At 39.5% G+C, this 20,627-nt stretch overlaps 1 protein-coding gene across 2 annotated transcripts in view; it reads left to right on the plus strand.

The window, feature by feature from the left end:
• EPAS1 (endothelial PAS domain protein 1) overlaps nt 1-15,209 on the plus strand; it is a 78,617-nt gene extending 63,408 nt beyond the window's left edge. For both annotated transcript variants that reach the window (XM_050316915.1, XM_050316914.1), the window contains exons 8-16: nt 5,245-5,392; nt 6,157-6,365; nt 6,690-6,877; nt 7,747-7,857; nt 9,525-10,012; nt 11,106-11,229; nt 11,319-11,436; nt 11,968-12,147; nt 12,832-15,209. In XM_050316915.1, coding sequence (XP_050172872.1) covers nt 5,245-5,392; nt 6,157-6,365; nt 6,690-6,877; nt 7,747-7,857; nt 9,525-10,012; nt 11,106-11,229; nt 11,319-11,436; nt 11,968-12,147; nt 12,832-12,983 — 1,718 coding nt within the window. In that variant the 3' untranslated portion in view covers nt 12,984-15,209. The remainder of the gene's footprint in view (nt 1-5,244; nt 5,393-6,156; nt 6,366-6,689; nt 6,878-7,746; nt 7,858-9,524; nt 10,013-11,105; nt 11,230-11,318; nt 11,437-11,967; nt 12,148-12,831) is intronic.
• The last annotated feature ends 5,418 nt before the right edge of the window (nt 15,210-20,627 follow it).

A 20,627-nucleotide genomic window follows, 5' to 3' on the forward strand; every position in this document is an offset into this window, starting at 1 on the left:
TCCAGAGGGTCTGTTTTTGCCATAATTAAAACTAAACTCAGATGTTAGAAAGGAGAGCCACTGTCTCTCTAAGGCATAATGCAAGGTTCAGCTGAAAATTTGAAAAGCTGAGTTAGGCAGTATTAGCCTGGTGAGAAGGGCATTTACTGATGGCTAGGAGAATGGAGATTGCTCAGCCTGAAAAAGAGAAGGCTTTGGAGTGACCAATTGTGGCCTTCCACTACCTAAAGAGAGCCTACAAGAAAGATGGAGAGGGAATTTTTACAAGAGCATGTAGTGAGATAGGACAAAGGGGAATGGCTTCAAACTGAAAGAGAGTAGATCTTAGATTAGATCTTAGGAAGAAATTCTTTACTGTGAGGGTGATGAGGCACTGGAACAGGTTCTCCAGAGAAGGTGTGGCTGTCCCTTTCCTGGAAGTGTTCGAGACCAGGCTGGATGAGGCTCTAGCAGCCTGGTCTAACGGAAAACCCCCATGGCAGAGGGCTGGAACTAGCTGATCTTTAAGGCCCCTTCCAACCCAAGCTTTCTATGATTATCCTTTGGTGTGGTATTGGGCTCAGCAGGAACAGCAGCTATAAAGGGAAATAGGAAGAGCTTGCTGCAGTGTATTTTTGAATGTCTGTCTTTTGCCACCAAATAACAACTATCTTCCCCATCCAAACCAGATGTGCAAGGAGCCTTTCTAAAAGGGATATTCATTATATGAATAATATCTACTGCCAGGAACAACATCTTCTTGTTATTCTTATACCTATGTGAACTGCCAGTTTTAGCTGTTCTTAATGTGAAGTACCTGATTTACTCTGGGAGCAGAGATCAGATCCAGGATCTGCTTCCTCTCTTCAGCAGGCCATATAGCTACACTTCCCCTCTCTATCACATAAGGTGTCTTAATAATGGATTTAAATCTTTGGTCTGTGTCCAGTTAGTCCTTTGGCTGAAGGGAGTGTGGTGCACTAATGAACAAATGACATTTCCTTGGCTGTTATGACCCTGACGCAGTGTATTAGAGAGTTCTCAGCAACACATCACTGAAACCTCTGCTGCTGCTCTTTTTATAGACACAAAGCAAAGCTGCTAGACTGCAATCTACAAGCTCAAACCCAACGCCCCACACTCACCTTGTAGTTGCTATGATAAAGGTCTCTGTCCTCAGGAAAATGCCCATGACTTTGGTCATGTCTATACGGAATTGCCCACCAAATAGATTTACAGAAATTATTTCTGTACTTCCCAGAGAAAAGGATCAGCAAAGAATAGCTGTCTGAACATAAGGGGAAAAGGGAATACATGTTAACTCCAATGGCAAAGATTCAGGATAGTTGAAATGTTTTTTGAAAGAATGTTTGGCAGTGATAAAAGTTGTGTGCTGTAAAACAGTGTTGATATGAATCATCCTGTTTCCAGAGCTGCTTAAAAGAAAAAATAAATCAACCCATACTTAGAGAAAGTTATCTGGAAATATATTTTTTTAGTTGTTTCTTATGTAATATTTTATTGGTTTTAACAGTGAAAAGGATTAGTGGTAATTATAGATAGGATGTTCATATCCTATGCTGAGCTATCGGCAGTCATCCTGTGAAGTCAGGGGTTGTGCTGCACTGGTGCTTTGGAATTGTTGAGTTGCATTTTAAGAATGGACAATTCCACAGAGGGAATAAAATCGGAGCTGGCAATCCCATTGGTAACAGGAAAGAGAGGGAGAGCAAGCCCTTGTTGGTTATCTGTAGCTAGCTAATGAAATGGGAGCACTGAGTTGGGACTTGTCCATGTAAGGATCTCTGGGGAGCTTCTAGTTCCCCCTGTGACCAGGCATTGATTGAGGTTACTCCTCACCCTGGCAAGTCAGTCAGACTCATGTAGTGCAGAGTGTATGTCTAGATACCATTTGTGCCTGCTGAAAAGGACCGCGTCCTACAAACTTTTATTGTAGGGCATGAGGACTGGCAGAGAAGCAGAATGAAGGCAAGAGGAAATCTTGAAGGGGTGTTATGTCCGCAAAAGTGCTCAAGGCACTGTGTACTGCAAAGTTACAAATGTTTCAAGATCAAACTGTTCCGTAGTGTTTATGATAGCATAGGATCAGCATGAATTATCTTTTTACTGTTAGAAGCACAGGACTGAAGTCTGTGCTGCGATAAATGCTGTTGCCCACAACATAACCATCAGTTGACATCACCAGCAAATTTGGCCCCTTTAGTTTTTCTAACATAAATACTTTCCATGTCTGCTGGGACCATCAAGCTTCTTACCAACTTGGAGAACAACCAAAAAGACTAAGTGACAGCAGGCTCTGACTACAGAAAACACACATAAGCCCTCCAAATAGGAAATGCCTAGGGTTCATTATGTGTGCCATTGAAATGTTGTCTAATGCACAGGGTAACCAAGCAGGTACGCAGCTTATGCAGACCTTACTTGTTCCTCCAAGCATGTAGCTATGCAGAACTTATTCATTTTCCCCGGCCGTGTCCTTTTATACGTGGAAATATCCACCTCAAAATTCATGTTCAGCACACTTGCTTTCATTAAACAATAATTTTTATTAGAAATATACTATTATAGAGTATATATATATTCATGCAATAAAGCAGTCATCTATTCTGACAGTGCCAACCAGTTAGTGTTGTAAAGATGCAAAAGAAATAGAGGAAGGAGACTGAAGTTTGAAAAGAGAAACCTCAAGTGAGGCTTGCTTAGAAGCAGAACTCCTTCCCTTTCCTTCCATCTAATTTAGTGATAAATCATGCTTGTTGCAGCTTTAGGTTAATTTTTTTTTTTTCTTGAGGTGAAGTAACAACCTCATGTTTAAGCAAGCCACAACAGTGTTTGTGTTCATGGCTGGAAGTATAGTTGCATATAGAGTACGAAAGTCTTAATTAGTCACTCTGGAATGGAAGACTGGAGTGCGTTTGGCAGCATTTAGCATACCCAGTTTTTCATGTTACACAAGCAAGATGAAAATTTCTGTCTTGTTACATAAATCTGCACAAAAGATTGACTATACAACTGTATTTTCCAATTCAGCAATTAATAGTCTGTAATCATTTCCACTAAGAGCTGGTCTTGTTGGCATTAAAGCCAGTGGGAATTTTGCTGCTGACTTCAGTGTGGAGCTGAGTGTCACCACCTGGGACCTGCCACTTGGTAGTACGTAGCAGAAGTTCAGCAAGCCTTCCAAGTGAATCATGTTTTTGCGTTCTGTTAAATTCATCCCTACCTTCCCCCTCTCTCCACACAAAGATAAGGAATATAATTGGAGATGTTGATTGAAATGTTACTAGTTCTATAAGGGTACAGGTAATGTATATTTTGTAAAAAAATAAAAAATACAGAAGTGAGAAGTTCACTCTGAAGGCAGATCCTTAAATGTAGCGTTGATAACAAAGTCAGCAGTTACAAGTGTATTAGTAATTTATGAGATTACCCCATGGAGGGATTCTGCTGTACTTTATTATATCAGAACATGACATGCTTTGAATAATAATAATAAAAAAGATTAAAGCAGTAAAAAGCTTCTTTGTAATGTAACAGGCGCCTACACTGTGACTCTTATTGATGAGCTGATGATTAGGAAGCAGTGTAATTATGTTTCACAAGCAGAGCAGAACAGTCCAGTCACTAAAACACTTTGAAATGAAAGCCTTTTGATTTTGTTCCACCAGAAGTATTTAATCAATAAAAGTAATGTTCTACTTTGTCTAAATAAATTAAATGAAGGATGATTAAATACTCCTCAGAAGAAAACAAACAAACCTCAGAAATAGAAGGATAAACACAGCAACAATTATCTGCAAAACAGTTGTTGCATTTCATAGGCCTGGATTTGTACATTTGTATGGTGGTGATGTAGGAGAGACTGACAATAAATAGCTTCTGTTAATGGCCACACTGACTAGGAATTTTTCTGTACAGAGTGCGGAATCAATTTTCCAGTCCTACTGAGTCAAATTGCATTATTTTTTGGGCATTAGTTTGATGGCATACTGGTTTGGGACATAAAAGCTGTTTAGAAGGAAAGGTTGCCAAAGTGTAGTCAAAGGTTTGGTTCAGCCAATTCCCACTTCTGCTGCTACTCAGTGTGACTATGTCTGCTTACAAGTACAAGCTCTTATTTTTACAAGTATTGCTTGTGTATTCCAACCCTAAATTTATTGCCATTGATCGACAATATTTTTCCTGAACTGACAACTTTGAATTACAACAGGCAGCACATCATAAAACTTTACATCTCAGAAGTCCAAAGCTCCACAGTGAAAACTCATTCTCTGCAAGTATTGCAAAATATTGGGGGGCAAGGGCAGCAGGACTGCAGATTTTGCCCTTCAAACATCTACATGAAGCTTTAAACCTGAGTTGTACTATCATCAGTTTATTGCTTGAGAAACACAAGACAGCTCAAAAAGCATGTTTAATTATATAAACATTATTTGATTCGGTCACATGGGTCTTGATTCCTTCCAGGCTACTAATTCCAGGCTATTGCAGAGGAACAGCACAGTTCAAGCAGAAAGAGAAATACAGTAGTTTGATGGTTTTTCCTAGACAAAACAGTCCCATTTACAATTCTTAGTTTTGATACTTTTTTATGACTGATATTACTACTTCAACCTCTTAAGACCAATGCTGTGCTAGTGACACCTTAATTTTATTTGTGGTTTTGTTATCTCCAGCTTCTAACTTTAAGGAATATTAAGAGAAACCATAAGATTTTTTATTTTGGGGGTATTTTTGCCTTTTGTTTGTTTGTTTGTTTGTTTTTAGTGAATATAGCTTTTAAATCGTCTGACTTTTGTATTTCTCAATCACCTAAATAAGGAAACTATAAGTAGTTTTTCCTAAATAAATTCACTTTTCTACAGATCAACCTGGGAGCCCAAGCTAAGGCACTACTAGAACAGAGACTCTCAAGAAACATTGTTAGCAGGCATTATTTTGGGGGAAGTTGGGATATTATATTAAATTTTAAAAATCCCATGTTCTGGTCTGAAGACTCAGACCATCTCAAGAAGTCAAATGCCAGAACTCAAATTTTCAGTCTTGAGTGGAAACCTCAAGTGAACGTCCTCTTTCATATTTAAAACGGCTGAGTTTTCCCGAAGTCAAAGCAGCCTTGGTTACAAATGTCTTAGTGCCGTTCTGCCTAATGATAACTCAGAAGTGGGTTTATTTAAAACAAACGTTACATGTTGTGTGTTCCTGTCCTGCTGCATTATTTATATCTCTGCTCCCTTTTCTCAGTGTGTACAAAAGGTCAAGTAGTGACAGGCCAGTACCGTATGCTTGCCAAGCACGGTGGATACGTATGGCTGGAGACCCAAGGAACCGTGATTTACAACACGCGGAACCTGCAGCCGCAGTGCATCGTCTGCGTCAACTACGTGCTGAGGTAAGTCGTACAGGACGGAAAAAGACACGTGTGCTGGAAGAAATGCAATATTTGGAGGAACTTTTGAAGGGTCTATTTATTCAGTGTTGTTATTCTGAAATCAGTTTAGTCATGTTTGTTCAGTCTTGTTTACTGATGTTAGACATCGATGAAAAATGTGGCATGCCTGTTCCCATACGCACTGTTGAAATACACCACAGCCTTTCTCTTCTGCAGAGTGGCTGCTGTGCTCATACAAAGGAGTATAAAGTCTGCACTGAAGATTTTATTGTGCAACACAACTTTTGTTTTTTTAATTGTTTTGTTTTGTTTTTCTAATGCTGTGACCAAGAGATAAAATTAAGTAGCTGTTGTACTGTATGTTGCTAAGAGAAGCTGTTTACCACCTCAAAAATCAGGGCCAATCAAGAATTTTGCCTTCATTTGGCAAAACTCAAGTTTTTTTGGTCCCAGTTGGGGCCAAAATAGGAAATACTTATTTGAGCGATAGTCTGGGTCATTATAGCCTCAACTACATCCCTTTTAAAAGCAGAGCAACAAAGCCCTGAGTATTCCCACAGAAGTCCTGACCACACTCCCTGCGTCATCTGAGATGGTGGTGCTCGGCAACGCTGGAACTGTGCCTCGCCTGTCGAGAGCCTGGCATACAACTGAGAGGCCAAAATGGCTCATAGAGCTCCAGCTTTAGAGAGTCTGTACTGCCTGCATTACCCCTATCTTTTATTTGTAGAGTACAAAATGCCTAAAACCTATTTTCTTGTTAGTGAAATTGAGAAGAACGATGTCGTGTTCTCCATGGACCAAACAGAATCGCTCTTCAAGCCTCACCTGCTGACGATGAGCACTGCCTACGACAGCGGCATTGCTGGGACAGAGAAGAGTGACTTCTTGTTTACTAAGTTAAAAGAAGAACCAGAGGAACTTGCTCAGCTGGCACCAACACCTGGCGATGCCATTATTTCCCTGGATTTTGGTTAGTATTTGTATAAATTATTTTTGTACAACAAAGAACCACGTGTGAACCTACATTTAGAAACTTAATAGGCAAGGTCTGTTTGCTGTTTGTACAAATTGGGAGTAGTGGCTAAAAGAGCCCACGTGCTCACACCAGTGGAAAATTTCTGTGAATGAGAGCAGAATCAGGCTTTCTTGCTGACTAAACAACGTGCATTAAGTCTATGCCAACTTATTGTCATGGCAACTAGGAACAGTGTTTACTTTTAATGAATAGCTGCAGTTATATCATAACACTACACAAGCTAAAAGCATTCATTAATATTGTTAAAACTCCATCCAGGGACACAGAAGTTTGAGGAAGCCCCTGCCTTCACCAATGCTGTTTTGACACCAAACAAAGCGTGGCCAGTGGAAGTGAAAAGCCACCCTGCTCAAGGTGAAACACTGACAATACCATCCTTTACAATGCCTCAGATTGCACCTGGCAGCAGTACTCCTAGTGCAAGTAGCAACAGTAGCTGTTCCACGGTAAGAAGAGCTTTAAAAAAAAAAAAAACCAAGCATGTCAATGTTTTGTATGCAAGTCCCATCGATATATGTAGACAGTGTTTTCATGTTAGCACTCCTGTCTCATTGCTTATTAACAAGGCCCAATGTATCTGTATCCTTCCTGTACTGCATATACCTTAAGGATCAATGGCAAAACAGGAACTGTATCCTGCCTTTACATTGCAGTCCTCATTATCTCCCAGCTGTCCCTCAGTAATTACTTTTACCTATAAAACAACTAATAGAAGAAAATGCTACGACCTTTCAGGAAGTTAGCCTTAAATAAAAAGCCAGTGTAAAATGGTGTGGTCATAAGGAACATTGCTCCAGACCCCTCCTCTTTCTGTTTGTTAGCTAGAAAGTGTGGTCTTTAGGAAGCTTACACAACTCAGGCTTTTGAGAAGAGCTCCATGGAGTTCCCCATTAAAAGAATAAAAGATTTCACAGCACTACCCCTAAGAGCAGGAGTCTCTCTTAAATGGCCTTTACAAGAGTGCATCCAATCTTAAGAAAAGCATGGAGATACTGCTAAGCATCTCTCTCCTCGACAAAAACATTTAATACTGTAAATTTCTTGTTCCTGGTCTGAGTTGCTGAAAACCATTTAAACTAAGATGCCAACCAGGTTCCTGTATTTGGTGCCTGTGTTTTGTACTGACAATCCTGAGTTGGAGAAAAGCATATGATAGTAGTGGACAGTTTTGGGTTCTGAGGACACTAAACGCACATTCAGCCATTTGCTTTTCACAGGAAAGATCTGTTCCTGAATAGCGTGGTATAAATGGCGTGGTGCTAAGCCAATACCAGGTTTGTCTTGCTGCTTAAAACAAATTGTTATTTTCGTGCAGCCCAGCAGCCCAGGAGATTATTACAGTTCCGTGGATGAAGATCTTAAGATTGAGGTGATTGAAAAACTTTTTGCCATGGACACAGAATCAAAAAGTCAGTGCACCTCCCAGGTAAGGAACTCTGTCTTCCAAAAGCCACAAAAATCAGTCCTCTGTAAGTAGACAGTACAGATGCATGTTATATGTGCAGATATTGTGATACAATATGCAAACTGCGTTTGTAGATGCACACCAAATCTTTCATGCACAACACTAACAAACCAACGCACTTTCAAAAACTGGAGTATCAATTTCTGTCCCTAACTCTGTGAAGCACTAGGTTTAGAGTGTCACAGGTGGCACTGCTAAGAAGAAAGTAGCACCAGAGAGCTCTCAGAATTTGGAGGCTTCTGTAGCTTGGACATGTAACATAAGAAGCAGCAATTTTTTTAATCCAGACTAATGAGTAAACATCATTTCTAGAACAAAAACTAAATAAACTAATACTTGCAAAACAACTAAACGAGAGAGGAATGCCCCTCATAGCACACATCTCCTTTAACTACAAAACAGAAATCGAATTTTGGATATATTCTTGTTTTACCTCTTGGAGGTTTTCAGAGAGATTTGACAATTACTTGCACATAAAATAACATACAGTTTCCATCTCCTGCATCCTAATCAGGGTGTAAGTGTAGAAATTCCCTCTATAAATAAATAAATCCACTACTGTAACATTACATCAAATAAAAGGTGTGGGCCTGATTCAACTTATGTAACTTCAGATACTTAATTGAAATGCCTTTTTTAAGAGCTTATGCTTCTTTATAGACAAAAGAAAGGAACAGGCACTGCTAACTGGTAACACAGACCTTACACTCATCTCCATCTATTAATCTTTGGGGTGACTGGGGCCCAAATGAGGTGCTTGCTTCAATTTACCAACACAATTTGCGGACTTAAATAGGCTGTAGTTCATGTTCTGAAATTTCATCTAAGTCTGGACACAGAAACAGAAATTAAAGCAAGAGAAAGAGTGGACAGATAGGAGGCAAGTGTGGATCAGGATCAAACTCAGTGCAAGACTTGACATGTGCAAACTTCAGTATTGTCAGATTCAGCATCTGCTTGCTCAGGTGTGTCCCACCACATCAGCAGCTTTGGTGGGGAAAATGAGTGTGAGAAAAGTGCCACAGGGGTGTTATGAGCTGACTGGTGGGCCAACATTGATTATCCTCTCTGTTCAGCTCAGGCCAAATGCCAAGAGAAATGCATATGGGTATGACTAGCCCTCCAAAAGAAAAAAGAATACATATTTAAGTGTGATAATGTCCTTCCAGCTAAATTTTTTTCATTTTTTCATTTTTAGACACCTTTTTTCGTGTAGCTGGATTATGAGAAAGCTGTGTTTTCTATTTTAGCATGAAAAAGCCTGAGGTTGAACTATATGCCACATGTTGTAGAGTCTAGGCATACAAGTTATTCAAAGCTTAGTGTGGTCTACTTCAGATCACACTGATGTTGCAGGCTGTATGAGAGCTGCTTTACCAAATACTGCTCCTCTGTGCAGGTTTTTTCCTTCAGTTTGTTGTCTTTATTTTGCTGAAGATGATATGATGAACATGTATGCTAGCATGGAAATAAGACATCTTTAAACAGGAGTTGGCCAGTTTCATGTAGGTAAATTTGGCATATGGTAATTTTTCAGCTTAACATCTGTTAGTATTCCATACCACACTAACTGCCACAACTATTATTAACTTAGAGTTTCTTTATGAACTTACTTTGTCTTTGCACAGACTGACTTCAATGAACTGGACCTTGAAACCTTGGCTCCTTACATTCCTATGGATGGAGAAGATTTCCAGCTCAGCCCAATCTGCCAAGAGGAACATCCTCTCTCTGAAAGCGCACAAAATACCCAGCAGAGTCTAAGTAGCATGAGTACCATCTTCCAACCCCTTGCTCCTACTTCACAGAATCAGTTCCTCCCAGAGAAATATTGCCCACAGCTATCAAATGAAAAAATTAACCCTGGTGGTCATGGGTCCCTGTCGTCGGTGTTCTTCAACAATATGAGTAGGTCATCACTGCCACCATACCATGACCAAGCCAGCACTCCTCTGTCTTCGATGGGAGGAAGACCAAACACCCAGTGGCCACCTGATCCCCCATTAGAATACGTCCCTGCTAAATGGAGACTCATGGATAAATACTCAGGACCCCTATCAAATTCCCCCTCAGGGCCACCACTGCATTCTCCAAGGGTGCCCATATATAAAAAAAGGTAAGTGATTTTGTAGTATAAGTATGTATTTTACTCAGAAAATATTTTGGGGGATGAGAAGGGTCGTAATCTTGAAAAATTCTTTTTCTCAATTCAGCCAGAAAAATTTGTTGTGATAGGCATCAGACTGTACCTCTGGGGAAATAAATGTGGTGCTCTCCCAGTGGCAGTGAGTCTGGTAGAAGCAGAAGTGGGCAAATTTTTCATTGCCTGTAAGGATATGTGAATGGATTTCCTGCTGATCAGTTTAAAATTACACCATTAATTTTGCAAAGCATGCTTGACATACTGAAAAGACTTACTGCTCCAGCAGTAAGCAGGGACCTGTGCATACTTTCTCACCTTGCATATATTTTCTTCACAACAAAAAATGGGGAAGAGGGAGGCATGAGAGTACTTTATTGTTAGCATATGTAAATACTACAAGTAAGATTTAAAATTACAGGCTCTTTTTCTACAACGCTCCCTCCCCTCGTTTGCTTTATTACACATGTAAACAGTATGTGCTGAGATGTAGATCAGAGGCTACAGTCCTAGAAGTTGCCTTCCATAGCTAGAAATTTCTCTGTAGCTCTTGGGTCTTCAGTGTTGGTCACACTGAAATGTTCAGAAAGTACCTAAAATTGTAATGGTCATTTTAAAACCTGAAGCCGTGCAATTTGCTTTTTGGGATTTCTTGTGGGCAGCAATACCAGTGTCTGAATATGCATCTGGAAAGAGAGGGTTTGTCCCCAATTAGCAACCCGTGTGTTCATACTTAGTATGCAAAGCAAGGGGACAGACATGGCTCTCAAATCCTGTTCTTAAAAATGGCAAGACGTTCTTTTCCACAGCATTTTTGTGTCTGCTTGGAGAGCCCTAGAGGCTGTTTATGCTAAACTTTCATTAGTCTTTGATCCCAAACGTCAAAAGTTCCCAAAGATTGTGGGATGACTAATAAAGGGAAATAAAAAACATTTGATGTTTGAGATCTGTCCACTGGCAAGTCTCAAAGACAGCTTAAATGTCTTTAAATGAAACAAGAGTCTGTATAAATGAACCAGAGGATTGAGATTTGCTTCCCTGTGCACTCATGGATATCTCCTCTTCACAGGCCGCTGGATGCTTTTATACAACGAGGTATAGATATAAACCCAGCAAGAATTGCTCTGTCTAACAGTTTGAAACTGAAACGACAACTGGATTATGAAGAACAAGCGTTGCAACAGCTGAGTGGGGTAATCATAAGAAATGCACCCTCTTGACAACTTTGGACTCCCAACGGTCATCAGTGTAATTGTTTGGTTTGCTTTCCTTCACATTCTAGGGAGATCCATCTGTGATTAACCCATCCCACCTAATGTGGAAGAGAATGAAATTTCTCAAAGGGGAAAACTGTTCCTTGGTTACAGAAAAGAAATCTCTCAGCGCAAGTGTTCTTACTGGTAAGACAAAAGAAAGTGGTTTTGCAACGTTATGTATTGAAGCACAATTTTAAGGCAGGTTGAATAGATACAGAAGCGCTTTCAAAAGGAAATTTAAATAAGCTCTGTAAATATTACAGTAAGCTAAAATTAAAGATCAGGCTGTATTGCTAAGAGCTGAACAATTTAAGGTACATTTGATAAATACCAGGTAGTTGGTTTCATGTATGTTCACACTCTTGCCTTGGAGGTAACAGAAATCAGCTTAACGGTGCTGGGTTTATATCCTGCTTATGCCAGGTGCAAATATCTCATAGCTAGAACAGATACTGTTTCTCTACAACATTGTGTTTCCTTACACGTGCATATCTTATGTGCAATACCATTGCTAGAACTAGTGCTCTTTCTGGACTTCCTTTTTGACAAGATGCAGATTTGCTTATGCTCTGACACCATCACACTGATGATCATTTTGCTTTGGATTAGTATTATTTACTATAATTATTACAATGACTGCATTTAACATTTTTTTTCCTATTATTTAAATACCAGATGAATTTATCTGTAACTCAAGAGGTCTGAGCCAACCAATGAATCAACTGCAACTGCAGCAGCAGCATCAACCCACCTGTGGCAGTCCGGGTGAGAATTTGAAAGCAGGAGCGTTTCCCCCTCCGTTTTACAGTTCCCATTGTCAGGACTACAGTGTCCAGCCAGCTCATAAAGCATCAGGTAAGAGCTGTCAAATACAGAAATTGGAAAGTGTTGGTATGTCGTTCCAATACTGATTCCATGCAAAGAAAACATATAAAAAAATATGGAAGAGGATGATAAACTAAGATCCAAATGCGTATTGCTTCATAACATGAAAAATTAGTTCTGTGGTTTAAGTGTGATACTTTAATGTTAACATTCGTAATATATAAGGAAAAGAATTTTCACCTTTCCTTTCAATTAAACTTAATACCTTTTTACCTTGGAGGTCCTGCCATCCTCCATCCATACTCTTGTCTTGTGATGGAATTGATTACATTGTACTAAACAACTTCACTGCAGCATTAACATGGAAGGTTTGTAGGTTAGAATCTTAACATGTGCCCTCTAGAAGTTGAAATAAGGGGATGTGTATATTCCTTTTAATACATAAGGTGAGTGGATGTCAATTTAGAAACTGTGTCCGTTTTCTACAGCTTTCCTCATATGCACTAATATAATTTTTCTTGGAACAATCTAAATTTGGGGGTGGAGGTGTGACATACTTACAGCAGTTTAAGGCAGAATGGTGCATAGGTTTGCTCTGGCATATTGACATAAAATCAAAATAAAATCATTACTGGTATAAACAGAAGTGGGGGAGAAGAAACAAGTGCTCTTTCTGGTCTCAGCACCATGATTTACCTCACTAATCTGTTCCAGGTATGACCAGTCGTCTGCTGGGGCCCTCCTTTGAACCCTACTTGCTGCCTGAGTTGACAAGATATGACTGTGAGGTGAATGTCCCTGTTTTGGGTAGCTCTACACTTCTGCAGGGCAGTGAACTGCTCAGAGCACTGGACCAGGCAACCTGAGCGAGCCTGCAATATTCTGTGGCCTATACTGTTCAAAACAGCTTCAGTTTTTAAATATATTTTTGCAAGTAGACAATTTCTAATACCAATACACTTTTACAGGATTTTACTTAGATATTGAACCTGTCCACATTACCGAATAGTGGCCTTTTGAAGTTACTCACTTTATTATTCATATTAAAGAAATACATCTACTGTATTTTCTCTATTGCAATTAAAGTTGTGTTTAGAGAATTTGATTACCCTCCCCTTATCTCATTACCTGTAATTTATATTCTGAATTTTTTTTTTTTCAAATTTCATGCTGATAAAAAGCTGTGGTATAAATGCCTCATCACGAGATACTTTGGCTGCAGTACCGCAAAGATTTATTTTTATTGCCAAAGATGAATGAAACAAATTTGATCTCCAACCACAGTTTTTTGTTGATCTGCCAAATTAAAATCCTTTGAGTCTTTTTGTTTTCCAGCATTTATTTTATTGTAACTTTAATAACTTTTGGAAAAGTATACTAAGGAAAAATCCCAGCCTTCTGCTTCCCACCCCTTCCCTTCATTTTTATACACTTTGTTGGAAGAAATGTGAATGGTGAAATGCAATGTTTGTGGGTATCTGTGAAAGTTGCACGTTGTAAGCTTTTTTTTTTTCCTCAAAAGCAAGCCACATTCTCAGCTGCCTTAACCTGGCTTATCTCTACAGCCAAGGGAGTCCTACAGCTTTGCCCCAGTGGAGGATTTAGACCTGTGTTTTCGTTTGTGTTGAAGTTTCTGGTTTTGTTCTCTGTTTTTGCCTTTATTTTTTACACAAAACAGATTCTTTTTTTTAATTATTATTTCCCTCTGGGTCAGTTGTTAATCATCTCTTGGTACTTTTGCTATATCTATGACACAATAACTTTAAGAGCTGTTTCTGCTAGAAAGTAGTAGTATTTGTTATGATGTTGCTGATATTTCAGGAATCGGAGCAGCGGCCAGTACTAACACCTCTGATTAATGTTACCCTTTTTCATTTTATAAGCTAGCTAGCAATATAATTGCAATATTGAATCATTAAAACTAAAAGTAGTATTTCCCACTGTATTAGGCTAACTCAGTTATAAGTAGACAAGAAGAATTAAGGATTTTGTAGTGAGATGAATAGCCAGCAGCAGGGTCTCTTATTTTTACTTGCATTAGATTAATCAGTAGATAAAAAGTCATTAAAGGGCAGACAGACATTTTCAGAGCTCCTTTCCAACTATCATTAATTGTCATGCACATATTTGAAAAATAAGGCTTTGAATGCTTTCAAAGGCAAAGGGGTTTGAAAGTTGAAATTATAACACATCCAAACAGCAAAGATATTACAGTAAAAGGTAGGTGAGCAGTTCTGACTTTAAAATACATAGACCTAGATCTGTGTTGGTATATATCATCTTCTTTCCTCCACTGGTATGAATCACTGTAGCTTCACTGAAGAAAATGGAACAGTGGCAATGTACTAAAGCTAAAAATCTGGCCCAGAAACTTAGAACAAATATATATTTTTTGAGACTTCTGATTCTGCTGAAGCTTGGTGTATAAAGTTGCTTTATATCATGCACTGACACTTGCAGAGAGAGCCTTGGGTTCATAGAGCACTTCAGAGTTCGCTGTGTTAAGCGAGTCTTAACCACATATACTTAGAAAAGTTGAAGACCTGTTGTTATTGGTACATGATGTAAAAAAAAATATAGTCCCTCTTATAGGCAATCTTTCAAGAGTTTATTACCAAAACCAGTCTACTCTTAAAGTGAAGTTATTACTGTGTGGAAAAAATATATTATAAACTTCAACATCTGATGAAAATTGGCAAACCAGATTTGACAAATTTGCAGTGGCACAGACTTAAAGGCTTCAAGAATTAAAGACACTTGAATACTGCTCTTCTGTTTCTTATTTGTGTAGTTTCAGCATTAAAAATGTTATACCCTAACAGTTTACTAAAACACTCTGAAAAAAATATTCCATGTCTTAATATTAATCATACTTTTTATCATAATTATTTCATAATCTATATTGCTGAATTCTTATTGACAATATTATAACTGTATGGGAACTTTAACTTGATAAGGAAATGTATTTTGACACTGATACCTTATTAAAGTATACTGATCCTAAATTCTTTGTGACTCATTTGCTATGAATTTGTTATTTGTTGTATCATTGTAAAACAAAAGTATTTATTAAATTATTTATAGAAAATAAAGGTTTGCATTGATCTTTGAAGAATGAAAGAACAATCAAGTGTTACCCATATTTGAGAGCTGGGAAGTAGCCTGCCAAAGTTCCATATTGTCAACTGCTCTGTAGAGTTTATCCATCTTTCCTCAAATGAAGAATCAATGCCCTGCAGACCACTGCCCTTCTGAAACATGACCTGTGGCTCAGACTGCTGCTTCCATTTAAAAACTGTTTCTGTTTGAGGAGCTGAGGGTGCCTGTTGTAGTGCTACCCTTAAAAAACAATTAAGCCCACCAAATGACAGTTTAGAGGCAGAATTGCCCCAGTTCCCCACTTCAATTTTGGTGGAGTAACAGGAGCCATCATATTCTAGCAGTCCTGACAAGACCATGAATTTGCTTTCCCCCAGCCAAGCCTTCCAAGCCTCTGCTTCACCCACACAGTCCTTTATCCCAGTGCTGCAGTTAAACAGGTCACTCCTTTTCCATGCAATTGCACATTGCAGGAGTACAGACACATTGAGAAATTAATTTCCAAATGCAGTTAAATTTCAGACTGGGTGAGCTGTGTGGAAGCTGATAGTGCTTGACCCTTCTGATAACTGCCTTTGAAAAACGCAGTGCCCACGCAGCCACCTGTGAGCTTCCCAAACAGAAGCAAATCTTCTAAGAACCTGCGAAAGTGGGTTATCATTGCCTCCTTTTGTAGACTGGACACTTAGCAAGAGTAGAAAGGAAATCCTTGCTTCTAAATCTTGGACAAAGACTAACTCCACATCCTCCAACTGAGGAATTTAAAAAAAAAACAACAAACCAAACACCACAACAAACAATTGCTTAAATAGAGATGAATGTGTCAGATCAATTTCTTTGCAGTCACTAACTGCTAATATAAAATAGTGTTGTCAGGCATTATTATTTGGGGTGTCCAAACATAGCTGATTTTTAGCACTCTCATTCTGAAGAAGTTCTGGAATTTACCATTTCCATGCTCAAAGTAGCTGAAGGATCACAGTAGTTAAACATTTCTCATGGTGAGTTTTAGTGATTTTCCCCTTACAGCATCCCAGACAGCTAAACTGACATTACAATTTACATACCCCAAAGAACCAAACCCTGACCAGAAACATGATGCAAACTATGTATTAATATTTCAGTTTTGTTCTGCTGAAGAGGGATTTATTACAGCTTTTTAATTTTTTTTGCCTTCCCAGTAGGCCAGCAGAAGTGCTTAAAATTCAGCGTACGTCATCTTTCATATCCTAAAAGCACCACTTCCTGGCATCAGATCTTGTATTTCTAACAGCATAGCACTGCTCCCAACAATGTTGTTCAACACTCATTACATTCTGCTGAAAAATCGGCCTGTTCCACCAAGCTCTCATGACTTGGGCTGGTCTCCATCTCTGGCTGATTATCAATTCTATCATCATCTTAAAATGATCAAGCAAACATTTTTTTTAGAACATAGATTTCACTCAGATTCATGGTGTTTATTGAACCAATGCTTGTAACAAAATACAACAGGAAATTCTCAAAATGTGATTACTAATAAAAATGCAAAGAAGCCCAGAGAACTTTGATAACTACCTGTCCAGTCAAGACACAAGGTCCTAAACCATACTGAGATCTGTAGATACCGGGTAATTCATCACACTCACTTGAAGCAGTAGGCAAAGCCCAGGAAAATGAACAACTGCTCCGGTACTAGATGGTGAAGGTTTCATCTGTTCCTTCTCCCTAAGCTATTCACAGACATGCCACACACATACACACACATATATTTATATTATTTGTTTTTAAGAGCTATAGTGAAGAAGTGGAAAGATTCAAATACATCGAAAAAACCAGCATTCTTTTTTTTTTCCTTCTCCCTCCAACTCCTAATTATAGGCTTTCCAAGAGAGGAAGAAATAATTTCTAGGAAAAAAGCAGGTCCTTAACAATATTGTCTTAGGACAACAAGGTCTATCGCACACCCCTCTCCTGCTCCCTTAGCACAAGCCAATAGCTGCATCTGAGCCCACTCTTGCCCACAGGGGAGGCAGGAATGGATTCCAGGCTCAGATCACTGATGCCTTCCTTAGTTAACTGATGCAACAAAAGCACCATAGGAAGGCTGCAGTAATCTGGATGTATCCCAGTTTTGGGTGTTTGCATTAAAAATACCTTCAAACAAAACTAAACAAACAATAAAAATAAAAACAAACCAACCAAACAAACTAAAAAAAACCCCCCAAAACCAACCAACCAAATGAAAAACAACAGTGAGAAAAACCTTAGCTTCTCATAGATTTTTTTTTTGTCTGATCAGCCTGCAGTTTTGGCAGCTTGTGATGTGCCACAGGTCTCGCATGGAACATTTTCCTTGAAGAAGGCCTAAATTTCTGTAATCAAGGAGTTACTTAATTCTCTTCAGTCACACCTCCCAGATAGTAATGTGGCTAAGATGTCTCATTAGGGATCAGCAGTGCGTGCATGAGCTTGGCTTGCAAAGACTACCTGCAAGACGACCAGCACCGCCTTTGACACCGGACAGTAAAAGGCAGCTGGAGGCAGCAGCTGCTGCATCACCCCTTGTGCACCATCTGCTGTGGAAATTGCTGCACCTTAAACACACTTGGGTTGCATATCAAAAACCCTACTCACTTTAGCTTCATTAAAAAAAAAAATAAAATAAATAAACTATTCCCCAAACTCCTCACTTGAAAAGTCTGTGTTAAGCTCTTGGAACTACAGACAAAGCTGGCAAGCTAGATACTCAAAGGCACCAGCATCAGAAAGACTTCTCCCCACCAGGCATACTTTTAATATTATATATTTTTTAAGTTAATGATTCAGAGTCTAGCTGCTGATCTCTGAAGGACTGTCACTGGCTCTGATGGTTGTGTCTCCCCAGAGCACTGGCAAAGGTAAACCAACAGTGAAGTCTTTTATGGCAGAAGAGAACTACCCCAAGCACCGTCTCCACCAGGCACACTGGTGTCATCCCGCAGCGTGTAGATCTAGAAGGACCAAAGGTCCTCGATAAACCACACCACCACAGGAGCAGCATCTTAATGGCTTGTTCATCCATCAAATGTTGAATGTCCTTTAGTCTCTCAACAGCTGAACATGTCTCTTGGCTGCAGTAAGCAACCTTTATTGTTTAGTCTTGATTCCTGTCCTTTCCTCTATTCCCAATGCCATTTGTCCCAGTAGCCCTTAGTCCTTACTTAGGTCCTTGATTTCATCATTCTGATTTCTGCCTCATACTACTTTCCTCTTCCCCAGTTCACCTCCCCTTCCTGATAAGCCTGCTCCAATCTGCCCCAACTCTACATGCACCTCCTTGCAGGCATGAATTTTAGTATGAATTTTGGGACTTCCAGTACAGATTTTTTCTTGTGTTTGCCTTGGCTGCCTCTTTGATACTACGTATATCAGGCTGACTCTCAACCTTTTTTGGCCGAACACTCAGCTTCTCTGATTATTGAATTGAGCTCATTTTGAAAATGTCCAAAGCCATTTCCCACTCTAGCTGCTGGGCATAAGAGACCACAGTCTTTGCCCCTGATATGAAAGCAGACTTAATGCTCCGACTCATAAGAAGTTAGTGTACCCCCCCAAGAGCTGCAACACCACCTCCAAGTCATGTCAGATGTTTTCCTCAGCCCTAAGATGCCTGTTTCCATTTGTTATTCAAGCAAGCAATGGTGGGGTTTGAATGAAAAAGATTCTGCTGGCTCACAGATAATATAGTGTCTCTTTCCCAAAATTCCCCAAAATTTCAGATGTGCATATAATTTATCCTGCAGTTCTGGAAATGAGAGCAGAGTTGAGCAATTCCCCAGATGGCTGAACTCTGCTCTGTAAAGCCAGAAAATTTCCCAGCCATAAGAGGAGCAGGATGGGTTACCTCTTTTAGTCCTATCACCATAAAGCTAACAGGAGTGGGAAGAGAATCCATATTTTTGGTTCCCCAAGCCATCTATCTTCCTATACAAGTAATTGTTTGTCAAGGACAAGAATTAAGCCTGAGACAGAGAGAGGCACATACACTTGTTTCAGTGTTTCCAGATGCTGCTATGTGCTATGTGCTTCACTGACATCAACAAGCTCAGTTAGGGTATGATTTCCAGCTTATTCCTCAGTGTTTTCAACCCTGGGCAATCACTCCAGAGTTTGGCTGTCCAGAGCTTGGGGAGCCCTGGGGTGCCCCAGACAATAGTGATCCGTGGGGATCTCTCTCTGTCCAGTCGTAACCCGTAAGTCAGAAAAATCAAAGGTCAACATTCCCACAGGCAAACTAAAAGCCACCCATATATTCACTGGAGAGAGTGACAGTAAAGTGATTACTATGGTAGTTCAGCAGAATTTTCCAGAATAAAGCTCTTTCTAAAGACATTGGTAGGAATGCATTTTCCCAGTTATAATTGTTTATGCAACTGAATTTTATTTTAGACTCTCGGGGGGGGGGAGGGGGGGCAGGAACCCCAAACAAACCCAGCAGCTTGAAAGTCTTGCTCTCTATCAAGATGTTGGTAAACACCAAATTCTAGATAGAAAGGGAAAGTACAAACACAAAAAACCCACAGCTGTCAAAAACCCAGACTGAAGCACTCAGCTCTCTGGCATTATTTTGTAGCAGAAGTTGCACAAATTTCTAAGTGGCAAACTGCAAAAAATTCACTCATATAATGAGTCTCATGATCAATACAAATATATGTTATTTTAGTTCAGCCCCTCCTCCACACAGCAGCACCACAACGGTATTAACTGGATCAAACGAAGCATAAAATGGGTGTCGTCACCATCCATTTTTAGATACGTCGCATGACATCTATTGGCTTTTTTCCTGGAAGAGCAGGCAATACTAATTGTGTCTATCGCTTTACTGCTAACATAGATAGGGCTGTCCTTAACTGCAGCCCCCAAAACACACTGGAGTTCACAGAAATCAAACCAGTGGAAGTTTACTAGGAAAACAGGTTGCTCTTCATTATTTTAACTTCAGCTGCAAACATCACAATGAGTTTTGCTGTGCCTTGCACAACTACAGAGATGTTATTTTTAAACATATTTACACCTTTTAACACAGGTTGTTCGCAAGTTCAGTTTTAATCTTTAGTCAGTTTTTGGAGTGCACACTGTGGTCTCTTTTGGGGCCGTTCTGATCACCACAGAAATCTTTAAGATAAAGAAGACACCAACACTGAATAATTTTTGGTCAACTTCCTTCTCCCCTCTCAAAACCTCTCTTCTGCACAAGAGATTCTGTTTAATGATAGGCAACACCTTGAACAACTATGTCCTGGGTTTGCTCTTCTCTAGCACCCCTTTTTGCCTTCCCCAGATCCACAGCAAACAGCCACCCATGCACTGAGAAGTGGACCTAAACCTGGCTTTTTTACCCATCATCTGTATCTTAATATACCAACTAAACACTTTAACCTGTGCTTTGA

The sequence above is a fragment of the Myiozetetes cayanensis genome, unplaced genomic scaffold, assembly GCF_022539395.1.
Source record: "Myiozetetes cayanensis isolate MyiCay16 unplaced genomic scaffold, myiCay2020 scf2-11, whole genome shotgun sequence".
Classification (NCBI taxonomy): Eukaryota; Metazoa; Chordata; class Aves; order Passeriformes; family Tyrannidae; genus Myiozetetes; species Myiozetetes cayanensis.